The 25,891-nt window shown below is 40.6% G+C and overlaps 1 protein-coding gene and 1 long non-coding RNA gene across 3 annotated transcripts in view; one reads left to right on the forward strand and one right to left on the reverse strand.

The window, feature by feature from the left end:
- The first annotated feature begins 1,272 nt into the window (after positions 1-1,272).
- Positions 1,273-16,204, forward strand: LOC117070897. Its single transcript, XR_004432097.1, has 4 exons — positions 1,273-1,286; positions 14,004-14,007; positions 14,709-14,718; positions 16,089-16,204. It is a non-coding gene; the product is annotated as an uncharacterized LOC117070897 (long non-coding RNA).
- Positions 1,872-25,891, reverse strand: part of TMCO5A (transmembrane and coiled-coil domains 5A) — a 56,443-nt gene continuing 32,423 nt past the window's right edge. The window contains exons 13-14 of one of the 2 annotated variants that reach the window (XM_033190626.1): positions 3,424-3,493; positions 1,872-2,335 (exon numbers count right to left, since the gene is read on the reverse strand). In XM_033190626.1, the coding sequence (XP_033046517.1) occupies positions 3,476-3,493 (18 nt within the window). In that variant the 3' untranslated portion in view covers positions 1,872-2,335; positions 3,424-3,475. Of the gene's footprint in view, positions 2,336-3,423; positions 3,494-24,065; positions 25,165-25,891 lie in introns of those variants that run through there. The other variant, XM_033190627.1, reaches the window with a different exon arrangement.

Consider the following 25,891-nt stretch of genomic DNA (forward strand, 5'->3'; position numbering starts at 1 on the left):
GGTTTAAACATGTAAAAGCGTCAAAAGTACATGGCAGGCCAGAGGGGGATGTTTGCGTGTAACGGTAAGTGGTGCCTTGTGCTAGTTCCCAAACCACAGGCGTCATCAAGCTGCCGTGTCCAGGGCCAGGTCTGAAGATATTTTGGACCCATATCACTGCTCCTGGCTATCATTGTTATTAGTATCAGCTTCAGGTAAGGGCTTACTTGGAGCCATTAAAGAGCTTCAGTTGGTTCTCCCTTTCTAAAGTTGAGAGTCCTTTTTGGTTTTGACAGGTTTCAGACTTTTAAAAATTGTTTGTTTATACACCTGGTAATTGGTTCCATTTGGCATCTTAATGTTACCTAAACACTACTTAGCATGCTTAACAAGATTACCCTGAGCTTTTAAAACATTTAAGTGAAAGATTTCAATTCCATAAAAAGGAGAGGCAGCTGGTGAAACTTGGTCATTAGACAGGTGGAGAGCATAATTTTGAGTTGAGACGCCCAAAACAGACTTCCTAGTTTTCTTTGCCCATTAGCCTGGAAGGCGCCCACGTTGAATCCACTTTTTTCATTCAGTGACCCCAGTGAAATGTCTGGTGCTCCCATCTTCTTTCATTCCCCGCAGCACCTATTAGAACCCAATGAGGAGCCTTAGACTGCTGGTTGACTAGCGCTCCCCCACATACTCTCAAGTCACTCAGCTCCCTCTGAGGCATAGTAAGGGTCTGTGCCAAGATTGCACACATCCAAAAGCCCAGCATGAATCACTCTTACGCCCCAGGGTTGCTAAAATGATTGAATCAGTGAGTTGAAAAGAAGAGTGATTTTGTTCCTTTTTATCTCCCTGGGAAGTGGGCTGAGGAAGGGGATTAGGATGAACCCATCTATTTTAGGTGCTTACTTACAGAATTAACGTCCCCCTAGAAAACTGATGCCTTGGCTACAGTATACAGCTTTGCCATTAATGAGAGGAAAGTGGAACTGTTTTCATTGTTCTTGCAAGACTGAGGAGGGCAATTTTTTTGAGGCTAGCACCATCGTGTGGATAAAGTGAATACAGGTCTTTTTTTCTTTTTTGGAGGGGATTACATAACAGGCCACTATAATATACCTCTGGAAACACAATTTTGTTATCTTCTCATCTATGTCTTATATATTTTCTGAGTCATCACAGAGCAGCCAGAGATAAAAATAATTTTTGCAGCAGTGCCATATACTGCTGGGATCCTGAGGATCATGTGCTTCTACAAAATGACTGACTGAACTGCAGGAACATGACAGTGGGAAATTCACAGAGCAGTTTTGGATCAGACAGAGCATAAATTAGAGAGCACATTTGGGATGAGCCACTGGGCTCTTCGGTGGAAGTTACCAATTTGGACTTTGTGAGAAATGCCAAGGCTTGTTACTGAGGCAACTTTCTAACCATTGTTGTCCAGGAAATGAAAGCTAAATCAGAGGAAGAGAGGAGAAATAGAAATCTGATTGCAGGATGCAAAAGAATTTTACCAAACTGCATGGTTCATCTCCTGTGGAGTGAGGAAGTGAGGTGGAGTTTCTCTGATTATTTTGGAATCCGAATGAAAAGGGAAAAAGAACAATGTGGAGAAGCTCTGTTGACTTGTGGTTTTAAGTCTTAAGAGCATGATGGGGGAGTGGATGGCAAAGTTAGGAGAAAGATTTTTTTTTTTTTTTTACCTCTGTAGTGGCCTTTTCTTTGTAGCTGGCACCAAGGTCCCTAAAGAGGGACTGAGTCTGCTTCTCCTCTTTTGTAGTGTTTTTTCTCATTTCCAGATTGGCTGGTATGTGGGCGTACGGAGGGCACAAATAGGTGGAGGTAGGGAGAGCTGTTGCTTATAAAGATGTAGCACCATTTAACACTCTTCCAGTATTATTCTTTCCTTTGCACAGTTCCCTAGCCCCAAGGGAAAAGGTTTTACCAGGACTTAAAACAAGAATCTGTAATTGTAGAAATTTGGGGTAGTCAAAACCAAATCAAGAAGTGCTGACGTTTGCTGTCTTTGATGAGCTACTAAAGTGATAGGAACATGTACAGAACAGCCCTCCCCACCCACCACTCACTCTTGTCTTCACCCATTCCCTTCCTTCCTTCCTTCCCAGAACTGGGCTGGCTTGTACAGCTGTAGATATTAATATATCTGGAGTTTCAGATTGAAAGACCTTCTTGTGATTGAATACGGGCTGATGACGATCTGGAGGGAGTTTTTAGGCACATGTGAAGCTTTCCTCTGTAGGCAGCCATTTATGGAACTGAAGTGTGACAGCAAGCTGTGTGGACCGGCTGACACGGTAAGTGCAGATGTAGGATCCTAGAGATTATCAAGCAGCTGGAATGAGAGGTTGAATCAAGAACGCAACTAATTGCAATGACTATCAAGTCGTATATTTAGTATCCTTTTAGCATAATCTTTTAAAACTCTTTCCTTACATCCATATCTGAGGGTAGGGGCACCAGGTAAAAAGTCATAAGAACAGTGAGACTCCAACTCAGGGAATATTTGAGCCTTGTTTCCTGCTAGCCACTGGAAAATCTTGTCATGCTTCTCCTTCTCTAGCTCCTTACTCCCTTAGCCGGGTCTTGCATTGTCCTTTTTAACTGAATACTGTTTTAATTTGGAAGCCTGCAAATGGTGGCCTGTGAGCCTCTTGGGCTCTTTTCTCTGGGGTCACTACTCTTTCACTGTAGACTTCTCCTTCTCTGTCACTGTATTACTTCCCTCACCTTCCAACTGGGCCACAGGGACACCAACAGTGGATCCTCTGCTCTGCAGAGGAAGACTCGATGGAGGAGAGGTTTAAATTCTTTTTTTGGGTTAGGGTTGGTTCCCTAGTTTTATAAAACTGGATTATGTTGAGGATTCTGGGACGATGGTAAGGCAGGAAGCACCAGGAATCTGTCTTCCTACCCAGACAACAACTGCACTGGCAAAACCTATCTGATCTAACTTTTGGAACTTTAGAATCTATTTGAAGGCTTACAACTTCCAGGGGAAGGTTTGGATGACAAACTGTGGGTAAGTTCAGCTTTTAGCAGGGAAGCAGCTACCCATCTCCCATGCTCCACCCCAAGGGCAGGCAACACCTCCATACCCATTGTGGGAGCCAGGTAAGCCTCAAAGCCCTGTCCTTCATAAATTGGGGATCTATGATCTGATCCATGATTGCTATTTTCGATCTTGGAGATGCAGACACATATGTAGGCAGCCATTGTTACACCCTGCCCACTCCATTGCAAGGCTCTCCCCCAAAGATGAATCAACTTTCAGAGGATTTAAAGGGTCAGCACTCTTTTGATAGTCTACCCTCAATGTGCTATCCCTTCATTGTAATCTGGTTTGGGGAGCCAGATATTTAAAATCTTAGACATTCAAAAGTAACCACATATACAGAGAAATTCAGAGAGTTACTGTCATGCCTAGGGACAGGTGCAGGCTCAAAAGACCTGAGAAAATGCTAACACCTCAGGCTCATCCCTTGCAGACAGTCTATAACAATCAAAAATAAAATAAAATAAAATAAACCGAAATTAGCAAACCCTGGGAAAGGAGGAGAAACTTCTTGTCAGAATTACTTCATTATAATCCAGATGTTCATTTTTCAACAAGAAACATCACCAAGCATATTAAAAAATGGGAAAATGTGGCTCCCATTTAAAAAAAAAAAAGAAACCCCGAGAAAATCCAGATGGTGAACTTGCTAGACAAATACTTTAAAGCAACTCTGACAAAGATGCTCAAGGACTTAAAAGAAGATCTAGGAAAAGTAAACACAACAATGTATGAACAGAATGAAAATATTGATAAATAGAAAATGTAAAAAAAAAAACTAAAAAATGTTGGAGCTAAAAAGTATCATAACTGAAATGAAAATACTTTAATTTTTAAAAAACTTCTATTTTAGGTTCAGGGGCACATGTACAATTTGTTATATAGGTAAATTCGTGTCATTCGTTGTACAGATTATTTTATCACCCAGGTAATAAACCTAGTACAAAATAGTTATTTTTTTCTGCTCCTCTCCCTTTTCCCATCCTCCACTCTCAGGTAGTCCCCAGTGTCTGATATTCCCCTCTTTTGTGTCTATCTGTTCTCATAATTTAGCTCCCACTTATAAGTGAGAACATGCAGTATTTGGGTTTCTGCTCTTATGTTAGTTTGCCAAGGATAATGGCCTCTAAACTCCATCCATGTTCCTCCGAAGAACATGACCTAGTTCTTTTTTATGGCTGCATAATATTCCACAGTGTTTATATACCACATCTTAAAAATCTAATCTACCATTGATAGGCATTTAGATTGATTCCATGTCTTTGCTATTGTGAATAGTACTGCAGTGAACGTATACGTGCATGTGTCCTTATGATAGAATGATTTATATTTCTTTGGGTATATACCCAGTAATGAGATTTCTGGGTCAAATGGTAGTTCTGTTTTTAGTTCTTTGGGGAATCACCACTCTGCTTTCCACAATGGCTGAACTAATTTACACTCCCACCACGAGTGTATAAGTTCCTTTTCCTTTACAACCTCTGCAGCATCTGTTATTTTTTGACTTTTAATAATAACCATTCTGACTGGTGTGAGATGGTACCATACTGTGGTTTTGATTTGCATTTCTCTAATGATCAGTGATAATGAACTTTTTAAAAATATACTTGTTGGCCCCAGGTATGTCTTCTTTAAAAAAGTATCTGTTCATGTCCTTTGCCCACTTTTTAATGAGGTTTTTTTATTCTTGTAAATTTGTTTAAGTTCTTTATAGATGCTGGATATTAGACCTTTGTCAGATGCATAGTTTGTAAATAATTTCTCGCATTCTGTAGGCTGTCTATTTATCGATAGTTTCTTTTGATGTGCAGAAACTCTTTACTTAAATCCCATTTGTGAAGTTTTGGTTTTGCTGCAATTGCTTTTGGAGTCTTCATAATGAAATCTTTGCCAGTTCCTATGGCAAAAATACTATTGCCTAGGTTGTTTTCCAGGTTTTTTTTTTTTTTTAAATATTTGGGTTTTACATTTAAGTCTTTAATCCATCTTAAGTTGGTTTTTGTACATGGTGTAAGCAAGGGGTTCAGTTTCAATCTTCTGCATATGGCTAGCCCAAAGTTATCCCAGCACCATTTATTGAATAGGGAGTCCTTTCCCCATTGCTTGTTTTTTGTCAGGTTTGTCAAAGATTGGATGAAATAAAAAATGTATTGAAGGGATTCAAAAACAGATTTGAGCAAGCCTAGTATGTACATTTCTACAAGTATGTACATTTCTACATTCATTTAATTTCTATTTGTTGAATGTTCACTATGTGCAAGCCTCTCTTTAAAAATGTATTTGAGAGACTGAACTGCCCTTCAAAATCTCATAAACCCAAGTTTTTCTGATACTGTGTGTTCTGCCTTCTATTACTAGTTATCTGTGTAACCCAAGGTGAGTCACTTAACTTCTCTAGAACTCAGTTGTCTCAGTTGTTTTTTCTAGTTCCAAAATTCTACAGATTTTCAAGCATAAGGATGATAATGGCATATTACTTTCTTCACTGGACCATTTATTTCTTGAGTGGAAAGGTTCCAACCAAGATATTAACTCTATGGAGAATATGGTACAAGTTCACTTAAAAAAAGCTAGTATGAAAAAAAGCTAATATGAATTAGTAAGAAATTGAGTTTCAGAATTTTTAAAAAATATACAATCTCAAGAACATAACTTGATTTTAGAAAAGATAATAGAGCGTTTTCAATTAACAGCTAGGAATGACCAAGGCAAAACTTCCATCTACTTGCATCAGAATGGAGATGCAGATGCAGATGATGAATTAAAGTGACTCAAGGAAGGTCACTATTCTGCGTTGAATTTGTTTTCATGGTTCTCCGAGAAGTGTCTAGAGGTGAGAAAGTCAATTTAACTGATTATTTTCTAAAAATAGAATAAACAGAAATTTTGTTTAAAAAATATTTTCTTAGCATAGTGAAGTACAACATTATCTATAGTTATCCACAGTACTTTAAGAAATTTACAATGTACTGCTAGAACTTTGAGTGAAACTTAGGAATTTTATGTGCTTTGGATGAAAGATGACAGCAAAAAATTATACAATTTTAGTTCATTTGCATTAAAATATTCTTACAACAGAGCATGGAATCCAATAATAAAACCCAGGGAAAATCATTCTAATTTGAGAAGAAAAATTAACACCTACCTACCCTACAACCTCACAATTAAAATCTGGTGGAATTCTATAACCTTCCAAATGGTTTGCCTCTTGTGTGGTGGGAAAGTTACTGACTCCTCTGAGAGCATGAAGAGGAAAGAAAACAACACTGTTGAAGAATCTTCTATAATCTAGATGTCAGCAGAAGCCACCCACTCTTTGATTCTAAGATTGCCTTTCTTCATCCCCCTTCTGTGTTCTGTTCTGTTGGGTTTTTTTTCCCCCGAAAATTTCTACAAATAATTTCTCCTAGTATTTGTTGAATACTTCATTCTGTAACTAATGGCTATTTGTTTATCTCTGATCCAGCGTTGACCTAAAGTTCAGACATAACTCTTTCTTTCTTCCAAAATTCACTTGTAAGAGTATCTTAGTCGATTTCTCCTGCTATAACAAAATACCATAGACAGGGTAAGTTATGAACAACAGAAATGTCTCACAGTTCTGAAGGGTAGGGAGTCCAAGATCAATGTGCTGGCAGATTTGATGTCTGGTGAGAGCTGCTTTCTGCTTCCAAGAGGGTACCTTGTTGCTGTGTCCTCACAAGGTGGAAGAGCAGAAAGGCAAAAAAAAGAAAAAGAAAAAAAAAAAAAGACAAATGTTCTCTGTAGCCTCTTTTTTAAGGATATTAATCACCTCCCAAAGGCCCTGCCTTCTAATTCCATTGTCTTGGTGTTAGGTTTCAATATATGAAATTTGAAAGTACACATGCATTCAAACCATAACAACGAGACAACAAGAAGCAACTTGCACAAGCAAATATCTACAACTATGTGTGACAGATTTTACTGGATATTGAAGTAATCATGTGCTCATGTTGCAGCGCTGTTTAGAAAATATTCTAACTTAAATACCAGCTTTTCTGGTCCTCTGAAAGTCCCTTCTCCATTTCCACCAACTTAGATTTCAGAGTCTCATGACATTGTTCAGCTTTCTCTCCTGCTGCTTCTCTGTCTCCCAGTTGTGATTTAAAAAAAAATCCTGATATTATTATGAAGAGCATTTTAGCTCTAGCACTTACCACCTCCTCCCTCATTCACACTTTACACAGCTTAAGATTTATTAATGTGCTCTGCTAAAAAAAGCTTCATGTATTTCAAGTGTTATCCTTTCTTCTCTACCCTGCCCCCCTTACTTTCTCCAGAAGCAGGGAGAGGAATATGAAGTTTTATTTCCCCAGAGGCAACATTTAGAATACATAAGACTTAGAAGACTTAGATGAGCAACATGTATCCTCTCATGACCTCAGAAGACATAAGTGTACTTGACAATCCCAGGACTTTGGGAGACCAAGGTGGGCAGATCACCTGAGGTCAGGAGTTCGAGACCAGCCTGACCAACATGGTGAAACCCTGTCTCTACTAAAAATACAAAAGTTAGCTGGGTGTGGTGGCGCATGCCTGTAATCCCAGCTACTTGGGAGGCTGAGGCAGGAGAATCGCTTGTACCTGGGAAGCGGAAGTTGCAGTGAGCCAAGATCATGCCATTGCACTCCAGCCTGGCAACAAGAGCGAAACTCTGTCTCAAAAAAAAAAAAAAAAAAAAAAAAAAAGAAAAAAAGGACTCACAAGACTGGGTTCTTATTCTAGTTCTGTCACTAATTAATTGTGTTATCTTGGGAAAGTACCTCATGGTACCTGAGAAACATTCTCTAAATTTATTGCCAATTCCATGAGTCTGTGATTTGAGAGTCCCTCTGGTACCTAGTTCTTCTATAAATGTAGTCAAGGTTGGGATTTCTCCCCTCACAGGTAGGTGAACTTTCGCCTACCCTGGGCTGTGCCCCAAGCATCTCCCTCGCTAGCCATCTGCTCAATGCCTATTGTTAGAAGCAATAGAGGTTTTACAGACAGGCCAAGCTTTGGGGCCAGACACAGGCATATATCCTATTTTTTTCAACTCAGAACCTAGGTTGTGCTGTTTACTCTTAGAAGCTGTCTTTTTTTTTTTTTTTTTCTTTTTTATTATACTTTAAGTTCTAGGGTACATGTGCATAACGTTTATATCATGTATAACTCCCCAGTGCAATCCCTCCCTCCTCCCCCCTCCCCATGATAGGCCCCAGTGTGTGATGTTCCCCTTCCCGAGTCCAAGTGATCTCATTGTTCAGTTCCCACCTATGAGTGAGAACATGCGGTGTTTGGTTTTCTGTTCTTGTGATAGTTTGCTAAGAATGATGGTTTCCAGCTGCATCCATGTCCCTACAAAGGACGCAAACTCATCCTTTTTGATGGCTGCATAGTATTCCATGGTGTATATGTGCCACATTTTCTTAATCCAGTCTGTCACAGATGGACATTTGGGTTGATTCCAAGTCTTTGCTATTGTGAATAGTGCCGCAATAAACATACGTGTGCATGTGTCTTTGTAGTAGAGTAATTTATAATCCTGAAGCTGTCTTATTTGTGAACTGAAACTGAGCATAATGATATCTACCTTAGAAGATTGTATAAAACAATGATGCACATGAAGCACTAAAGTGAAGTGCCTAGCACATGGTAAGTGCCCATAAATGGATCATTATCATGTCTATATAAGGGGGAGAGGTGAATGTCATGGCAAGCACATGACATGCTCTTTCTGGGTCTGCCGACACACTTGCACGTACATGGTAGAATGAACTCAGCTTACTGTACAGATAGCTCCCAAACTTTAGTTTTACTCAGTAGAAAACATAAGTTAAGAGAGAGAGCTGAATGGTTCTAGGCAGCAGTTTTTTTCTAGGCTGTGATGAAGAAGGGAAAGGTAGATTGATTAAAGAGATGGGAAGAGAAAGGACTATGAATAGAAAAAATAAACATGTCCAAGGGAATGATTCAGTTTCTGCAGTATGATGACTGACAGGCATCCTTTGCGTTTGTCTCCATGAGTCATATATATATACACTCACATATATGTGAAATATAATATCTATTATATGTGTCTGTTATATAATATAACCCAATATATTTATATATTATATATTTATTTATTATTTATATATCATATTTATATATTATAGACATTTATATAATTATAAATATATATTATATATCATAACATATGTGTTAATATATTATATCTGATATATAATATATCATCTACTATATATCTATATTATATATCAGATATATAATTATTTTATATTATATAATAGTATATATAATATAATATATAATATATGAAAAAATATATATATAATATATACTATCTATTATATAGAGATAATATATAATACATAAAATATCTATTATATCATGGGTGTCATATATATGTATATAATTGTAATATATAAGATATAGAATTGTAAGGACATAAGATTATTGTAACCTAATATATGTGACATTGTGGAGTGAGAGCTATCTCTGGCACTTGTCAAAGTGTGAAGTCCTGCTTCAATGTGGGCATAGGTATAAGGACAGATACTTCATAAAGAAATTCACTCAGGATGCATACTCTGAAGATTTAAGGTGGATTAAAATTGTAGGCAGTGACTGAGCCCTTGGGATTGATACTCAAATACTTTATCATCCACATCTGTGTTTTCCACACCTAGTCTCTTGATGCTCAAATCTGGCAAGAGCTTATGAACCTGTGAAAAATGGGACATGTTTGCTGTTATCTTGGACCTTGGTCCATCTGTTCCGCATCTAGCAGGAATATAATTTACTTACATGAATGACTAGCTGCTGAGAGATCCTGCGTGTGTCATGGAATAGTGGCCTCTACTGTTCATGAGGGAAACAGGCTACCGTGGTCAAATCGTAAGGGAATACACTGCTCCAAAGGCCAATACAGGCTGCTCAGGTGTCTGTAATGATTAGGACACTGTTGGGAAGGCCAGCTGCTGGCATCTATAGCCAGTCTCTGCTGTAAATATTCATCAGGAGAAGCAAGCTAGCCAGCCAACAGCTGTTTATCTCCCCTACAATAGTTTCTAGTCAGGCTGTGACCTCATGCTACATAAAAATGTTACCTTCCCAGGTCTGCACTGTAAACATAGAAAAGCAGCTATTAGTTTTGCTTCTTATCAGAAATGTATTTTGTTTTTTATATTTTCAGAGACAGAGTGCTGCCATGCTTCCCTGGCTAGCCTTGAACTCCTGGGCTCAAGTGATCCTCCCACCCCAGTCTCCTGAGTAGCTGAGACTACATGCGCTTGTGACTGTGCCCAGCTAGAAAGGTATTTTTAAAGCAATGATTTTAACCATTGGGTGTTGCCTTTAAGACCTGAGTTTCTGAGTATTATAAAATCAAAAACTTTAAATCATTTTAAGGAAGCACAGTTAATAGGTGCAGTAAAATAAAAGCACATAAAGTGGCAGCTGTTCATTGTCAAAAGTTTATACTGGCAAGGCATCTTTCTCTCTTCCTTTCTTACTTTCTTATCTTTTAAAATAAAACCATTTAAAATACCAGTGAATCTCCTTCTACAGTAATACTGTTACATGGCAAAACTATTTTGCTGGCTTGCTCCGCCTTCTGGGACCAGTTTTTTTTTTTTTTTTTCCTGCTGGCTTTCTTTACCTTCTGAGCAGACATTTGTACATTGTATTCTCACCCTCAGCCACTATATTCTGGGTGTGATTCCAAAGAATGCAGTCAACATTTGCCTTTACTTTAAACAACAAAAGGGAACATTTTGTAGATTTTAAGCTGCCAGTGGAGGTTTGAATCCTCTACAATAACTTTTGAACTGTTTTCTCAGCACTATTCTGCTTAGCTACAGCAGAGAAAATAGAGTGATGAATAATGAAATATTCATGAAAGAAAAATTTTAAAAAAAGTTTTCTTAAAATAAATAGATTCTAAAACCACAATGTGTGAAAGTACTTTTTTATGATGCCAACTTTCAGATTCATGGGTTTAGAGGGTGTGGATTTGTTGCACTATCATGTGGCGGGGTGCTGGTAAATGCGAGCCTACCACATTTGGCCAAGAATGAAGTCCAGTTTGATGTAGCATTGGCCACCCAGTGGGAACAAACTGCCAGGTCCCACTGAATCTTAGAGTTCCACTGCCATTCAGTGTAGAAAGAAACTAGAATTTTTTTTTTTTTTTTTTTGCCAAGATGGCCGACTAGAAGCAGCTGGTGTGCGCCACTCTCACAGAGAGGAGGAAGAGTGGCGAATAAACATTAGCGCTTCAACTGGATCATCCAGGTGGACAAGTTGGGATTCATCGGGGAAGCAACACAACTTGTGGAGAAGGGAGAAGAGAGAGACCGGACAGCTACGCACCCAGGATCGGCACGGAGCCGGGAGAGGCTCCCCACTGCCGGGAACCGGCCTCCAGACTGACATGAAGAGCTGCTTAGAGGCTGGGCAGAGCCACCACTCAGGCGCACATGGCTTCCTGAGGACCTTAGACCCCTGGGCACCCTGGCACCAGCTATTGCAGCTCTGGCAATGGGGGAAGCAAGACTCCTTCACACGTCTGTGGGGTAGAGGCTGAAATGACAGGGTTGAGGAGTGGACGGACTGCAGGCCTTACCTCCACTGTACCCCACCAGACTAGGCCCACTGGCCTAGGACCCTAGTGCAGCCCCCAGTACCGCGTGAGCTCTCTGGCTTCTGCATTTCCCTGGGATGGAGCTCCCAGTGGTGGCAGGCAGGCCGCTTAGTTTTCCTGCTCTGCAGCTCCCAGCTCCCGCTGCCCTCAGGCTCAGGAGGCAGCAAAGCGATTAAAGACTAACACAGCCCCCAGCACAGTGCAGCTGTCTTATGAAAAAGGGGCCAGACTGTTTTCCATGTGGGTCACTGCCCCCACTTACCCTCAGTGGGCAGGGCCTCCAACATGGGACCCCAGCCACCTCACCCCTCCTGGGGTGCTGGTAGCAGCTCTGCACGGCTCTGCGATGGAGCTCCCAGTGGTGGCAGACAGGCCTGCCATTTTTGCTGCTCTGGAGCGCCTGTCCTTGCTGTCCTCAGGCTTGGGAGACAGTGAAAAGATGAAGGACTAATGCAGCCCTCCACCGAGCATAGCCCCCTTAAAGAAAAGTGGCCACTCTGTTTTCTTCATGATTCTCTGTCCCTGCTACTCTTATTGGGCAGGGCCTCATAACCTGGGTCCCCACCCACCCCACCCCTGCTTGGGTGCTCGGGCAGGTTCTAAACCCACAATGTGTGAAAGTACTTTTTTATGATGCCAATTTTCAGATGCATGGGTTTAGAGGGTGTGGATTTCTTGATCCATCGTGTGGCAGGGTGCTGGTAAATGGGAGCCTACCACATTCTGCCAAGAATGAAGTCCACTTTCATGTAGCATTGGCAGCCCTGCGCTGCCCTGGGACAGAACTCCCAGCGATAGTGGGCAGACCTGCTATTTTTGTTCTCTACAGCTCCTGCTCCCGCTGCCCTCAGACTTGGGAGGGAGCAAAAAGACTCAAGACTAAGGACTAAGAAGGACCTCCAACACAGCACCGCTGCCTTATGGAAAAGCAACTGGACTGTGTTCCGGGCAGGTCCTGTTCCTCCTCACTGGGCGGGCCTTTGACATAGTTAGGATCTGTGTCCCTGCCCAAATCTTACGTTAAATTATAATCCCCAGTATTGGAGGTGGGGCCTGGTGGGAGGAGATTGCATCATGGGGGTGGATTTCCCCGTTGGTACTCTGTCATGATAGTGAGTTCTCACTAGTTCTGGTTTTTAAAAAGTGTGTGGCACTGTCCCCCCACCCACCTTGGTCTTGCTCCTGCCGTTAAGATGCCTGCTCCTGCTTTGCTTTCCACCGTGAGTCAAAGCTCCCTGAAGCGTCCCCAGAAGCAGACGCTGCCATGCTTCCCGTACGGCCGGCAGAATCGTGACCCAATTAAACCTCTTTTCTTTCTAAATTACCCAATCTCAGGTATTTCTTTATAGCAGTACAAGAATAGACTAATACAGCCTCTCAAACAGGTCACCCAGCACAACCACCTTGCCTCCGCCTGAACACGTCAGCCGGTGGTGGCTCTGCATTTCCCTGGAAAGGAAATCCCAGCGACAACCCTCAGACCCTCTTGCATTGCTGCTGCAGTGGTACCACCCTTACTAGGCAAGGGGTGGAGGAACAAAGGGCCTGGTCACATTGCTGGCACCTCCAGCATGTCACAGCCATCCTATGGAGAGGAGCTCAGTTTCTCTTTCCTGTGAGCCCCCACCCCCTAGTCTTCACCAGGCAGGGTCCTCGGCTGGGGACCACAGAGCAGCTGCCCCATCCCCGACTGAGTGCTCCCACTGGTAGTGGCTCTGTGTTTCCCTAGGATCCAGCTCAAAGTGGCAACTGACTATCTCTCTGCCATTGCCATTGCAGCAGTTTTGCCCGTGTTCCTCTTGGACTGGGGAAGGAACAAAGAGTCTGAGGGCTTTATTTGTGCCCCAGCATGCCACACTTACCATAAGGAAAGGAGCTCATTCTCTCTTCCCTGTGAGCCCTGACACCCTGCTCTTTATCAAGGAGGGCCCCTGGCTCAGGCCCACAGTATAGTTGTCCCAACCCCTGGCTTAACATTCTCGTTGGCAGTGGCTGTTCTCTGGGGTAGAACTCCCAGAGGCAACTGAGAGCACCTCTGCTACTGCTTACTGCCACTGTAGGGGTACTGCCCTCGCTGACTTCAGACTGAGAAGGAACAAAGACCCTGAGTGCCTTATACTTCTAGCATGCTGCAGCCGCCATAAGGAGACGAGGCCAGTCTGTCTACCCCATGAGCTCCCTGCCCCAACTATTTGTTGCCAGACGGGGCCTCCAGGTTGAGCCCACACAACTGCCCCACTCCAGGCCAATTGCCCAGATTGGTAAGGGCCCTGCATTTCTCTGAAGGTAGAGCCGTAAGAGACAAGTGAAAGATCCTTTGCCATTGCCACTGCTGAGATCCCTGCCCCCAAGCCAGGCAGGCAACATAAAGGCTGAGCTTGCCCCAGGGCTGTGGTGTGCAACCCAGGAGTGCCAAACTGAGATCTGTAGTCAACACTTGAGGGGGAGAGGAGCCCACACTCTCAAAGCACTGAGATGGAGCATGGCTGCAAACACAAGGAAATGCAGAGGAGCCACGTGGATGAGCAAGAACCTATCTACTGGCCATTACACTTAAGTGCTGTCTACCAGCCCAAAACTTCAACACCAAAAATGCTTTGCTAATATACACCCCATGAAACCAAGGACAAGAATTCAGCTACGAGAGACCCTGCACGAAGCCTCGGCCTGCTGAAAATATCCAGAAATGAAGACAACAGACTATACTCAGATTACACCACAGTTAAAGGAACATTATCCCACACAAATAAGAACCAGCACAAGAACTCTGGCAGCTCGAAATCCCAGAGTATCTTCTTACCTCCAAACAACTGCACTCATTCCCCGACAATGGTTCTTCACCAGGTTGAAATGGCTGAAATGACAGAAATAGAATTCAGAATATGGATAGGAACAAAGATCATCAATATTCAGGAGAAAGTTGAAACCCAATCCAAGGAATCTAAGGAATACAATGAAATGATAGAGGAGATAAAAGGCAAAATGGCAATTTTAAGAAAGAACCAGGCTGGATGAAGTGGCTCATGCCTGTAAGCCCAGCACTTTGGGAGGCCAAGGTGGGCAGGTCACTTTAAGACAGGGGTCTGAGACCAGCCTGGTCAACATGGTGAAACCCTGTTTCTATTAAAAATGTGCAAGGTGGTAGGCACTGTAATCCTAGCTACTCGAGAGGCTGAGGCAGAAGAATCATTTGAACCTCGGAGGCGGAGGTTGTAATGAGCCGAGATTGTGCCATTGCCTGGGTGACAGAGTAAGACTCTGTCAAAAAAAAAAAAAAAAAGAAAGAAAGAACCAAACTGATCTGACAGAGCTGAAAAACTCACTTCAAGAATTTCATAGTACAATTACAAGTATTAACAGCAGAATCAACCAAGCTGAGGAAAGAATCTCAGAGCTCCAAAACCAGTTCTCTGAAGTAACTCAATTGGACAAAAGTAAAGAAGAAACAAAAAAGAATGGACAAAACTTCTGAGATACGTGGGATTATGAAAAGAGACCAAATCTATGACTCATTGGCTAGCCTGAAAGAGAAGGAGAGAAAGCAAGCAACTTGGGAAACACAGTTATGGACATCATCCACAAAAATTTCCCTAACCTTGTTAGAGAGGCCAACATTCAAATTCAAGAAATGCAGAGAACCGCTGTGAGATACGGTACAAGATGACTATCCCCAAGACACACAGTAATCAGATTTCCAAGTCTGAAATGAAAAACAAAATGTTAAAGGCATCTAGAAAGAAGGAGCAGATCACTAAAAAGGGAACTGCACCAGACTAACGTGAAGGAAAAATAAGATTTTTTTTTAAAACCAAGATGGAGTCTTGCTCTGTCACCCAGGCTGGAGTGCAGTGATTGCGATCTCAGGTCACCGCAACTTCCACCTCCCAGGTTCAAGCGATTCTCCTGCCTCAGCCTCCTGAGTAGCTGGGATTACAGGCGTGTGCCACCATGCCTGGCTAATTTTTGTATTATTGATAGACACAGGATTTCACCATGTTGGCCAAGCTAGTCTCAAACTCCTGACCTCAGGTGATCCACCCACCTCGGTCTCCCAAAGTGCTGGGATTACAGGCGTAAGCCCCCACGCCTGACCAAGATCTTTTTCAGACAAGCAAATGCTGAGGGAATTCTTACCAGTAGACTGTCTTACAAGAGGTCCTTAAGGGAGTGCTAAATATGGAAAGGAAAGACTAATATTGGCCACCACAAAAACACACTTAAGTACATAGACCTTTAACACTATAAAGCAATCAAGCTATCAAGTCTGAATAATAACCAGCTAACAACATGATGACAAAATCAAACCTCAACTGATCAATATTAACCTTGAATGTAAATTTGCTAAATGTTCCAATTAAAAGGCAAAGAATGGCAGGTGGAATAAAGAAAGCAAGACCCAACTCTATGCTGTCTTCAAGAGAATCATCTGACATGTAATGACACCCATAGACTTAAAGTAAAGGGATGGAGAAAAATCTACCAAGTAAATGGAAAACAGGAAAAAGCAGGGGTTGCTGTTCTAATTTTAGACAAAACAGACTTTAAACCAATGGTAATCAAAAAAGACACAGAAGGACATTATATAATGGCAAAGATTTTAATTCAACAAGAAGATCTGACTGTCCTAAATATATATGCATGCAACATAGGAACACCCAGATTTATAAGGTAATTTCTTAAAAACATACAAAGAGACTTAGATAACCAAACAGTAATAGTGGGAGACTTCAACACCCCACTGACAGTATTAGATAATTGAGGCAGAAAACTAATAAAGATATTTGGGACCTGAACTCAACATTTGACAAAATGGACCTAATATACACCTACAGAACTCTCTATCCAAAAACAACAGAATATACATTTTCCTCCTTTGCGTGGGCACATACACCAAAATTGACCACACAATTGGCTATAAAATAATCCTCAGCAAATTAAAAAAACCCAAATTATACCAAACACATTCTTGGATCACAGTACAATAAAAATAGAAATCAATACTAAGAAAACTGCTCAAAAGCACACAGTTACATGGAAATTAAACAACCTGCTCCTAAGTAACTTTTGCATAAACAATGAAACTAAGGTAGACATCAAGAAATACTTTGAAACTAATGAGAACAAAGATAAAACATACCAGAATATCTGGGACACAGCTATAGCTGTGTTAGGAGAAAAGTTTATAGCATTAAATGCCCACATCAAATAGAAAGATCTTAAATTAGCAACTAACATATCACCTAGCGGAACTAGAGAAACAAGAGCAAACCAACCCCAGAGCTAGCAGAAGACAAGAAATAACCAAAATCAGAGGTAAACTCAAGGAAATTGAGATGTGAAAAACCATACAAAAGATCAACACATCAGGAGTTGGTTTTTTGAAAGAATAAATAAGATGAGTAGATCACTAGCTAGACAAGTAAAGAAAAAAAGAGAGAAGATCCAAATAAACACAATCAGAAATAACAAAGAGGACATTACCACCAATCCACAGAAATAAAAAAAACGCTCAAAGACTACTACTAATAACTTTAAGCACAAAAAGACTAGAAAACCTAGAATAAATGGATAAATTCTTGGAAACCTACACCTCCTAAGATTGAACCAGGAAGAAATGGAATCCCTGAACAAACCAATAATGAGTTCTGAAATTGAATCAGTAATCAAAAGTCTACCAATCATAAAAAGCCCAGGATCAGATGAAGTCACAACTAAATTCTATCACATGTATAAAGGAAAGCTGGTACCATCCCTATTGAAACTATTTCAAAAAATTGAGGAGGAAGGACTCCTCCCTAACTCATTCTATGAGTCCAGCATCTTCCTGATACCAAAACCTGGCACAGACAGAACAAAAGGAAAGCCTCAGGACAATATTCTTGATAAATATAGATGCAAAATTCCTCAACGAAATGCCAGCAAACAAAATCCAGCAAGACATCAAAAAATTAATCCACCACAATCCACTCACAAGTAGGATTTATCTCTGGGATGCAAGGTTTGTTCAACATACATGAATCAATAAATATGATTCATCACATAAACAGAACTAAAACCAAAACCACATGATCATCTCAATAGACACAGAAAAGGCCTTTGATAAAATGCAAAATCTTTTCATGTTAAAAACCCTTGATACACTAGGCAATGAAGGAACATACCTCAAAATAATCAGAGCCATGTGTAACAAACCCACACCAACATCATACTGAATGGGCAAAAACTTGAAACGTTTGAGAACTGGAATAAGACAAGGATGCCCACTTTCACCACTCACATTCAACGTTGTACTGGATATCCTAGCCAGAGCAATCAGGCAAGAGAAAGAAACTAAAGACATCCAAATAGGAAAAGAGGAAGTCAAACTATCTCCGTTTGTAGACAACATAATTCTCTATCTGGAAAACCCCATAGTCTCAGCCAAGAAGCTCCTTCAGTTGATAAACAACTTCAGCAAAGTTTCAGGATACAAATCAATGCACAGAAATCACTGGCATTTCTATACACCAACAATAGCCAAGTCGAGAGCCAAATGAGGAATGAATCACATTCACAAGTGCCAGGAAAGAAACAAAATACCTGGGAATATGGCTAACCAAGGAGGTGAAAAATTTCTACAATGAGAATTACAAAACCCTGCTCAAATAAATCAGAGATGACACAAAGATTCAATGCTTATGGATAGGAAGAATCAATATTGTTAAAATGGCCATACTGCCTGAAGCAATTTATAGATTCAATGCTATTCCTATAAACTATCAATGGCATTCTTCACATAATTATAAAATACTATTTTAAAATTCATGTGGAAGCAAAACAAGTGCCAATAGCCAAAGCAATACTAAGCACAAAGAACAAAGCTGGGGACACCACATTACCTGACTTCAAACTATTCTACAAGGTTACGGTAACCAAAACAGCACGGTACAAAAAAAAAAAAAAAAAAAAAAAAAAGGAAAAAACCTACATAGATTGATGGAACAGAATAGAGAGCCTAGAAATAAAACCACACATCTACAACAGTGTGATCTTTGACAAAGTCAACAAAGCAGGCAATGGGGAAAGGACACCCTATTCAATAAATGGAATTGGAATAACTGGTTAGCTCTATGAAGAAGATTAAAACTGAACTCCTTCCTTACACCATATACAAAAATCAATGCAAGCTAGGTTACAGACTTATATGTAAAACCTACAACTATAAAAACCCAGAAGACAACCTAAAAAATGTTACTGTAGACATACGTTCTGGCAAAGATTTCATGATGAAGCTGCCAAAGACAATTGCAATAAAACCCAAAAATTGTCAAATGGAATCTGATTACACTGAAGAGCTTCTGCACAGCAAAAGAAATTATCAACAGAGTAAACAGCCTACAGAATGGGAGAAGATATATGCAATATATCCAATAAATGTTCAATATCCAGAATCTATAAGGAACTTAAACAAATTTACAAGAAAAAACCAAACAACCCTATTAAAACGTGCACAAAGAACATGAACAGACACTTTTCAAAAGAAGATGTACATGTGCTCAAGAAGCATATGAAAAAATGCTCAACATCACTAATCATCACAGAAATGCAAATCAAAACCACAATGAGATAACATCTCACAGCACTCAGAATGGCTATTATTAAAAGCTCAAAAAGTAACAAATGCTGACTAACTTGTAGAGAAAAGAAAATGCATATACATTGTTGGTGGGACGGTGATATGGTTTGGCTGTGTCCTCACCCAAATCTTATCTTGAATTCCCACGTGTTGTGGAAGGGACCTGGTGGGAGGTAATTGAATCATGGGGGCAGGTCTTTTCCATGCTGTCCTCATGATAGTGAGTAAGTCTCATGAGATGGTTTTAAAAATGGGAGTTTCCCTGAACAAGCTTTCTTCTCTTGTCTGCTGCGATGTGAGATGCGCCTTTTGGCTTCTGCCATAATTGTGAGGCCTCCCCAGTTTATTGGACTGAAAGTCCAAAAACGTCTTTCTTTTGTAATTGTCCAGTCTCAGGTATGTCTTCATCAACAGTGTGAAAACAGACTAATACAGTAAATTGGTACCAGTAGAGTGGGGCGCTGCTGAAAAGATACTCAAAAATGTAGAAGCAACTTTGGAACTTGATAACAGGCAGAGGTTGGAACAGTTTGGAGAGCTCCGAAAAAGACAGGAAAATGTGGGGAAGTTTGGAATTCCCTAGAGACTTGTTAAATGGCTTTGATCAAAATGCTGATAATGATATGAACAATGAAATCCAGGCTGAGGTGGTCTCAGATGGAGATGAGGAACTTGTTGGGAAGTGGAGCAAAAGTAACTCTTGTTACGTTTTAGCAAAGAGACTGGCAGCATTTTGCCCCTGCCCTAGAGATTTGTGGAACTTTGAACTTGAGAGAGAGGATTTAGGGTATCTGGTGGAAGAAATTTCTAGGCAGCAAAGCTTTAAAGATATGACTTGGGTGCTGTTATAAACATTGTTTTAAAAAGGAAACAGCATAAAAGTTGGGAAATTTTGTAGCCTGACAATGTAATAGAAAAGCAAATCCCATTTTCTGAGGAGAAATTCAAGGCAGCTGCAGAAATTTACATAAGTAATGAGGAGCTGAATGTTAATCCCCAAGACAATGGGGAAAATGTCTCCAGGGCACGTCACAGGTCTTCGTGGCAGCCCCTCCCATCACAACCTGGAGGCTTAGAAGGAAAAGTGGTTTTGTGGGCTGGGCCCAGAGTCTCTTTGCTGTGTGTAGTCTAGCGACTTGGTGCCTTGTGTTCCATCCACTCTAGCTGTGACTAAAAGGGGCCAAGGTGCAGCTCAGGCTGTTGCTTCAGAGGGTGGAAGCCCCAAGCCTTGTCAGCTTCCACATCGTGTTGGGCCTACAGGTGCAGAGAAGTCAAGAATTGAGGTTTGAGAACGTCTGCCTAGATTTCAGAGGATATATGGAAATGCCTGGATGCCCAGGCAGAAGTTTGCTGCAGGAGAACCTCTGCTAGGGCAGTATGAAAGGGAAATGTGGGGTCAGAGCCCCTCCTGGGGCACTGCCTAGTGGAGCTGTGAGAAGCAGGCAACTATCATCCAGACCCCAGAATGGTAGATCCACCAACAGCTTGCACAAGGTGCCTGGAAAAGTCACAGGCACTCAATGCCAGGCCATGACAGCACCCAGGAGGGGTGCTATATCCTGCAAAACCACAGGGGCAGAGCTGCCCAAGACCATGGGAACCCACCTCTTGCATCAGCATGACCTGGATGTGAGACATGGAGTCAAAGGAGATCATTTTGGAGCTTTAAAATTTGACTGCCCCACTGGATTTTGGACTTGCAGGGGGCCTGTAGCCCCTTTGTTTTGGTTAATTTCTCCATTTGAAATGTCCATATTTACCCAATACCTGTACCCCCGTTGTCTCTAGGAAGTAACCAAATTGCTTTTGATTTTACAGTCTCATAGGCAGAAGGGACTTGCCTTGTCTCCAATGAGACTTTGGACTGTGGACTTTTGAGTTAATGCAGAAATGAGTTAAGACTTTGAGAGACTGTAGGAAAGGCATGATTGGTTTTAAAATGTGAGGAAATAAGATTTGGGAGGGGCCAGAGGCAGAATTATATGGTTTGGCTGTGTCCCCACCCAAATCTCATCTTGAATGCCCATGTGTTGTGGGAGGGACCTGGTGGAAGAGAATTGAATTGTGGGGGCAGGTGTTTCCTGTGCTGTTCTTGTGATAGTGAATAAGTCTTATGAGCTGATGGTTTTAAAAATGGGAGTTTTCCTACACAAGCTCTCTTGTCTGCCACCATATGAGACATGCCTTTCACCTTCCATTATGATTGTGAGGCCTCCCTAGCCATGTGGAACTGTAAGTCCAATAAACCTCTTTCTTTTGTAAATTGCCCAGTCTCGGGTATATCTTTATCAGCAGTGTGAAAACAGAATAACACAGACTGTAAATTAGTTTAGTCATAGTGGAAAGCAGTGTGGCAATTTCTCAAATAACTTAAAACAGAATTACCATTCAACCCAGCAGTCCCATGATTGGGTGTATACCCAAAGGAATATGAGCCATTTTACTATAAAGACACATACATGCATATACTCATCACAGCACTATTCACAATAGCAAAGACATGGAATCAACCTCCTAAATGCCCATCAATAGTAGACTGGATACATAAAATGTGGTGTATATATACACTATGGAATACTATGCAACCATAAAAAAGAGCAAGATTATGTCCTTTGCAGCAACATGAATGGAGTTTGAGGCCATTATCATAAGCAAACTAATTCAGGAACAGAAAACCAAATACTGTATGTCCTTGCTTATAAATGGGAGCAAACATTGACTACACATGAACACATGTGTACTTGAGGGTGGAAGGTAGAGGAGGGAGAGGACCTAAAAACCACCTATTGGATAGTAAGATTATTACCTAGGTGATGAGATAATCTGTACAGCAAACCCCTGTGACATGCAATTTACCTATATAACAAACTAGCACATGTACCCCTGAACCTAAAAGAAAAGTTTTATAAAAAGCTGTACACAAAATTCAGACTTTATTGGAAACCCTCAAGGCAGTGACATCATGTTGGGTATTTCCATTTAGGGTGGTGGGGTCTTGAGTAAATATCTCAGCGTTACTTGTATTATCAGAATGTGGGTATTTGTGCACTACTCTAATAATTGCCAGTAGAGGAGGATTTGGTTTTCTCTGAAGGCTGGTGTTATAAAGAATTTACCAACTCCAGACAACTTGAAAGATTAAGTTGCTCATTTTTAGGGGTACTTCTATTTGGTACTTCCATTTAAGATATTCACCTAAGATGGAAAATGTTTTTAGTACTCCAGTAAAGAATGGCTTTGCTAACACATGGTCAGCTTATTTAATATGTGGCATTTCATGTTTCTTCTAAGTCTAGCATAATTCAGATTTAATGTCACCTCTTATTGGATGTAGACATGGAGACTTACTCCTTCTTCTATGTTTCTGTTATAGGGGTTATCATATACACATGTATTATATCTGTCTCTCCTTCCCACCTTCTCAAAACCAGATATTACGTCTTCTTCATCCATATATTCCCAACACTACACAGTACTAGGGATTTAGCAAATATTCTTTTTCTTCCTTTCCCTTTTCTCCTCAAATCATGAGCAATATGAACTCATTCTGATAATTATTTTGAAATGTAGAAGTAGGCCGGGTGCAGTGGCTCTTGCCTGTAATCCCAGCACTTTGGGAGGCCGAGGTGGGCAGATCATGAGGTCAGGAGTTCGAGACCAGCCTGGGCAATGTGGTGAAACCCCATCTCTACTAGAAATACAAAAATTAGCTGGGCGTGGTGGTGGGCATCTGTAACGCCAGTTACTTGGGAGGCTGAGGCAGGAGAATCATTTGAACCTGGGAGGTTGAAGTTGCAGTGAGCTGAGAGCATGTCATTGCACTCCAGCCTGGGCAACAGGGCGAGACTCCATTAAAAAAAAAAAGAAATGTAGAAGTATAGAGATGTTGCCTAAACAGGCCAGTTGATAACAGCTTAGAAAACTCAGGTTTGACCATAGAAATGAATGGTGTCTCTAACACTGGCTTTTAGTAAATTTTTTCTCTTCTCCAGATGCAGAAGCTTCAAAGGAGTGTGGAAAGTGTCTGGAAGGAAAGGTGTGCACCTTGGAGCTTTCCTTGGAGTGTATCATTGAGCTCAATGTGTTTGGGTGGTGGGTCTTTGGAAGGTAAGACTTCTGACTTCTGAGGGGGTGGATCTCCAGAGAGTAGCCTGACTTCCTGAAGGGCATCCTGGAGAGGCAAGGGTGAGGAAGGCAGAAACCAGAGTTCATCTTGATCCTCTAGGAACTTGACCTTGAAGCAGAGGGCTGAGTAGGGCTGAGTATTTGAATGGAAGAAGAGGTGCACCTTGAGTGTGGCACTGAGACTCTAAGCATGGAACACTGTTATCTGCACTTAACACTGAAGAATGAAATCCACCTGCCTCAGCAAACCACATAGGGTGAACAAGATCTTGAATTACATAGAAAGTAACCATACATCCTGGTTTTCTAAAACAGTCCTGGCTAATGTCTCTTTGTCCTGGCATAATTATTAACAGCATTCCTTTCTATTATCAAAAGTGTCTCAATTTGTACAATAAATTACTTGATCACTTTATGTAGGATCAGTTTTCAATAGTGACATTATGTGTTCTCACAAAGCAATGGCAGTGGACCAAGGTATCCCAGGTTGACTCCTGGCTGGTGTGAATGCTAGAATGACCCCTCCCTGCCCTTGGACTTAAGAGCTGTAAAGACTCCTGACAATTTAGGTGGGAGAAATAACTTCAAGAAGGAGTTCAAATATATCCTGTTTTTTTTTTTTTAATTTAATACATGGTATATTATTCAATTTTATGCAACTTTCTGAAAAGATATACTTCACTGCCCTGAATAGTAGCTGTATGTGACCAGAATTTCTGCTTTCATCTAATACTAAGCTAATAGGGTAGAATTTTTTACCTTAAATTAAGAAAGTGGCAGCCTCTGGGAACCATTCTACTCACTATGCTTCCCCCTTAGCATGTAACTGGCCCTATAAAAGTAATCTCAGTTTGGATTTTCCATTTAATCCAGAAGTTAATTAAAAGGATCTTTTATAAAATTTGCATGTGGCTGGATATTACTGGTTGGTTACACATTTTCATAATTTCTGTAGTCATTGCACAGTGCCTAGAAAATATGACCTGCTTGATATCAGCTTTCTTAAAGTTAATGACATTTTTAGACCTAAAACCTTATCATTTAAAATAATTTTCTCTTATACTGGAAAATAATGTAGAGTATATCCTATTAGTAAGGCATGTGAGTATTTCAGCAATTAATTGGAAAAATAAGAGGTGTGATATATATGCTACTTTGAGTTGGTGAAGCAATTTATACCAGTCATGTTCTAGTTGTTTTAGAATTGTTGCTTACTTTAGCCCTAGTGACCTGATTATTTACATGGTTCTTAAACTGAGCTCTTTGTAGTAGCTTTCACCACCTTAACCTACAATCTTTAGAAGTTATAGTTTTTGCTTATAGGAAGACACAGAGTTTAACAATGAAGTAGACCCCTGCTTTTGCATGTCCAGCATCCCTTTTCTCTTCCATAGGAACTGAGCCCGTTTTACTGGGAGAAATACATTCCACACAGTTTAGGTGATTCCCTTACTTTGTTCCTCTTCTTTTACCACTCTTAATCCTTAATAAGGGGCTGAACATATGACATAAGCTTGACCAATCAGAGTACTCCATCCCTCTGGCCACATTGACTGTGGGACAGGGTAGGCAATTGACCTCAGATAGGCCAGTTTATGACCTTTTCTGGACTTTACTGCTGAACCTATTGGAAAATACTTTTATTCTGCAAAGACTGCTAATCTGGTAGTATGAGATTTAGGTTGTTAGCAGCCATCTTGTCACTAAAAGGAGAAGACCCACCTGAAGAGAGAAGAAAAAGAAATGGTGTCTCAAAGACATTGTTTTGAGGTTTCTTGCTCTAGCCCTGTCTAAAGCCCCAAATCTATTCGTGAGCTTAAAAAAAATTTGTGGGTACATAGTAGGTGTGTATATTTATGGGATATATGAGATGTTTTGATACAGGTATGCAATGAGTAATAATCACATCATGTAAAATGATGTACCCATCTCCTCAAGCATTTATCCATTGTGTTTACAAACCAATTATACTCTTTTAGTTATTTAATAATGTACAATTAAATTGTTATTATTGATGATAGTCACCCTATTTTGCTATAAAATACTAGGTCTTACTTAAAAAAAAAAATCCACTAAGCATTCTCACCTCCCTGCCATCACCCTTCACAACCTCTGGTAACCGTTGTTCTACTCTCTATCTTCATGAGTTCAATTATTTTGATTTTTAGATTTTACAAATAAATGAGAACATGTGATGTGTGTCTTTCTGTGCATGGCTTATTTCACTTAGCATGATGGCCTCCAGTTCCAATGCAAATGACAGAATCTCATTTTCTTTTTATGGCTGAATAGCACTCTATTGTATAGATGTACCATATTTTCTTTATTCATTCATCTGTTGATGGGCACTTAGGTTGATTCCAAATTTTGGCTATTGTGAACAGTGCTCCAATGAACATGAAAGTGTAGATGGCTCTTCAATGTACTGATTTCCTTTGAGTATATACCC

This window comes from Trachypithecus francoisi, unplaced genomic scaffold (assembly GCF_009764315.1).
Source record: "Trachypithecus francoisi isolate TF-2019V2 unplaced genomic scaffold, Tfra_2.0 Lachesis_group3, whole genome shotgun sequence".
NCBI classification, from domain to species: Eukaryota; Metazoa; Chordata; class Mammalia; order Primates; family Cercopithecidae; genus Trachypithecus; species Trachypithecus francoisi.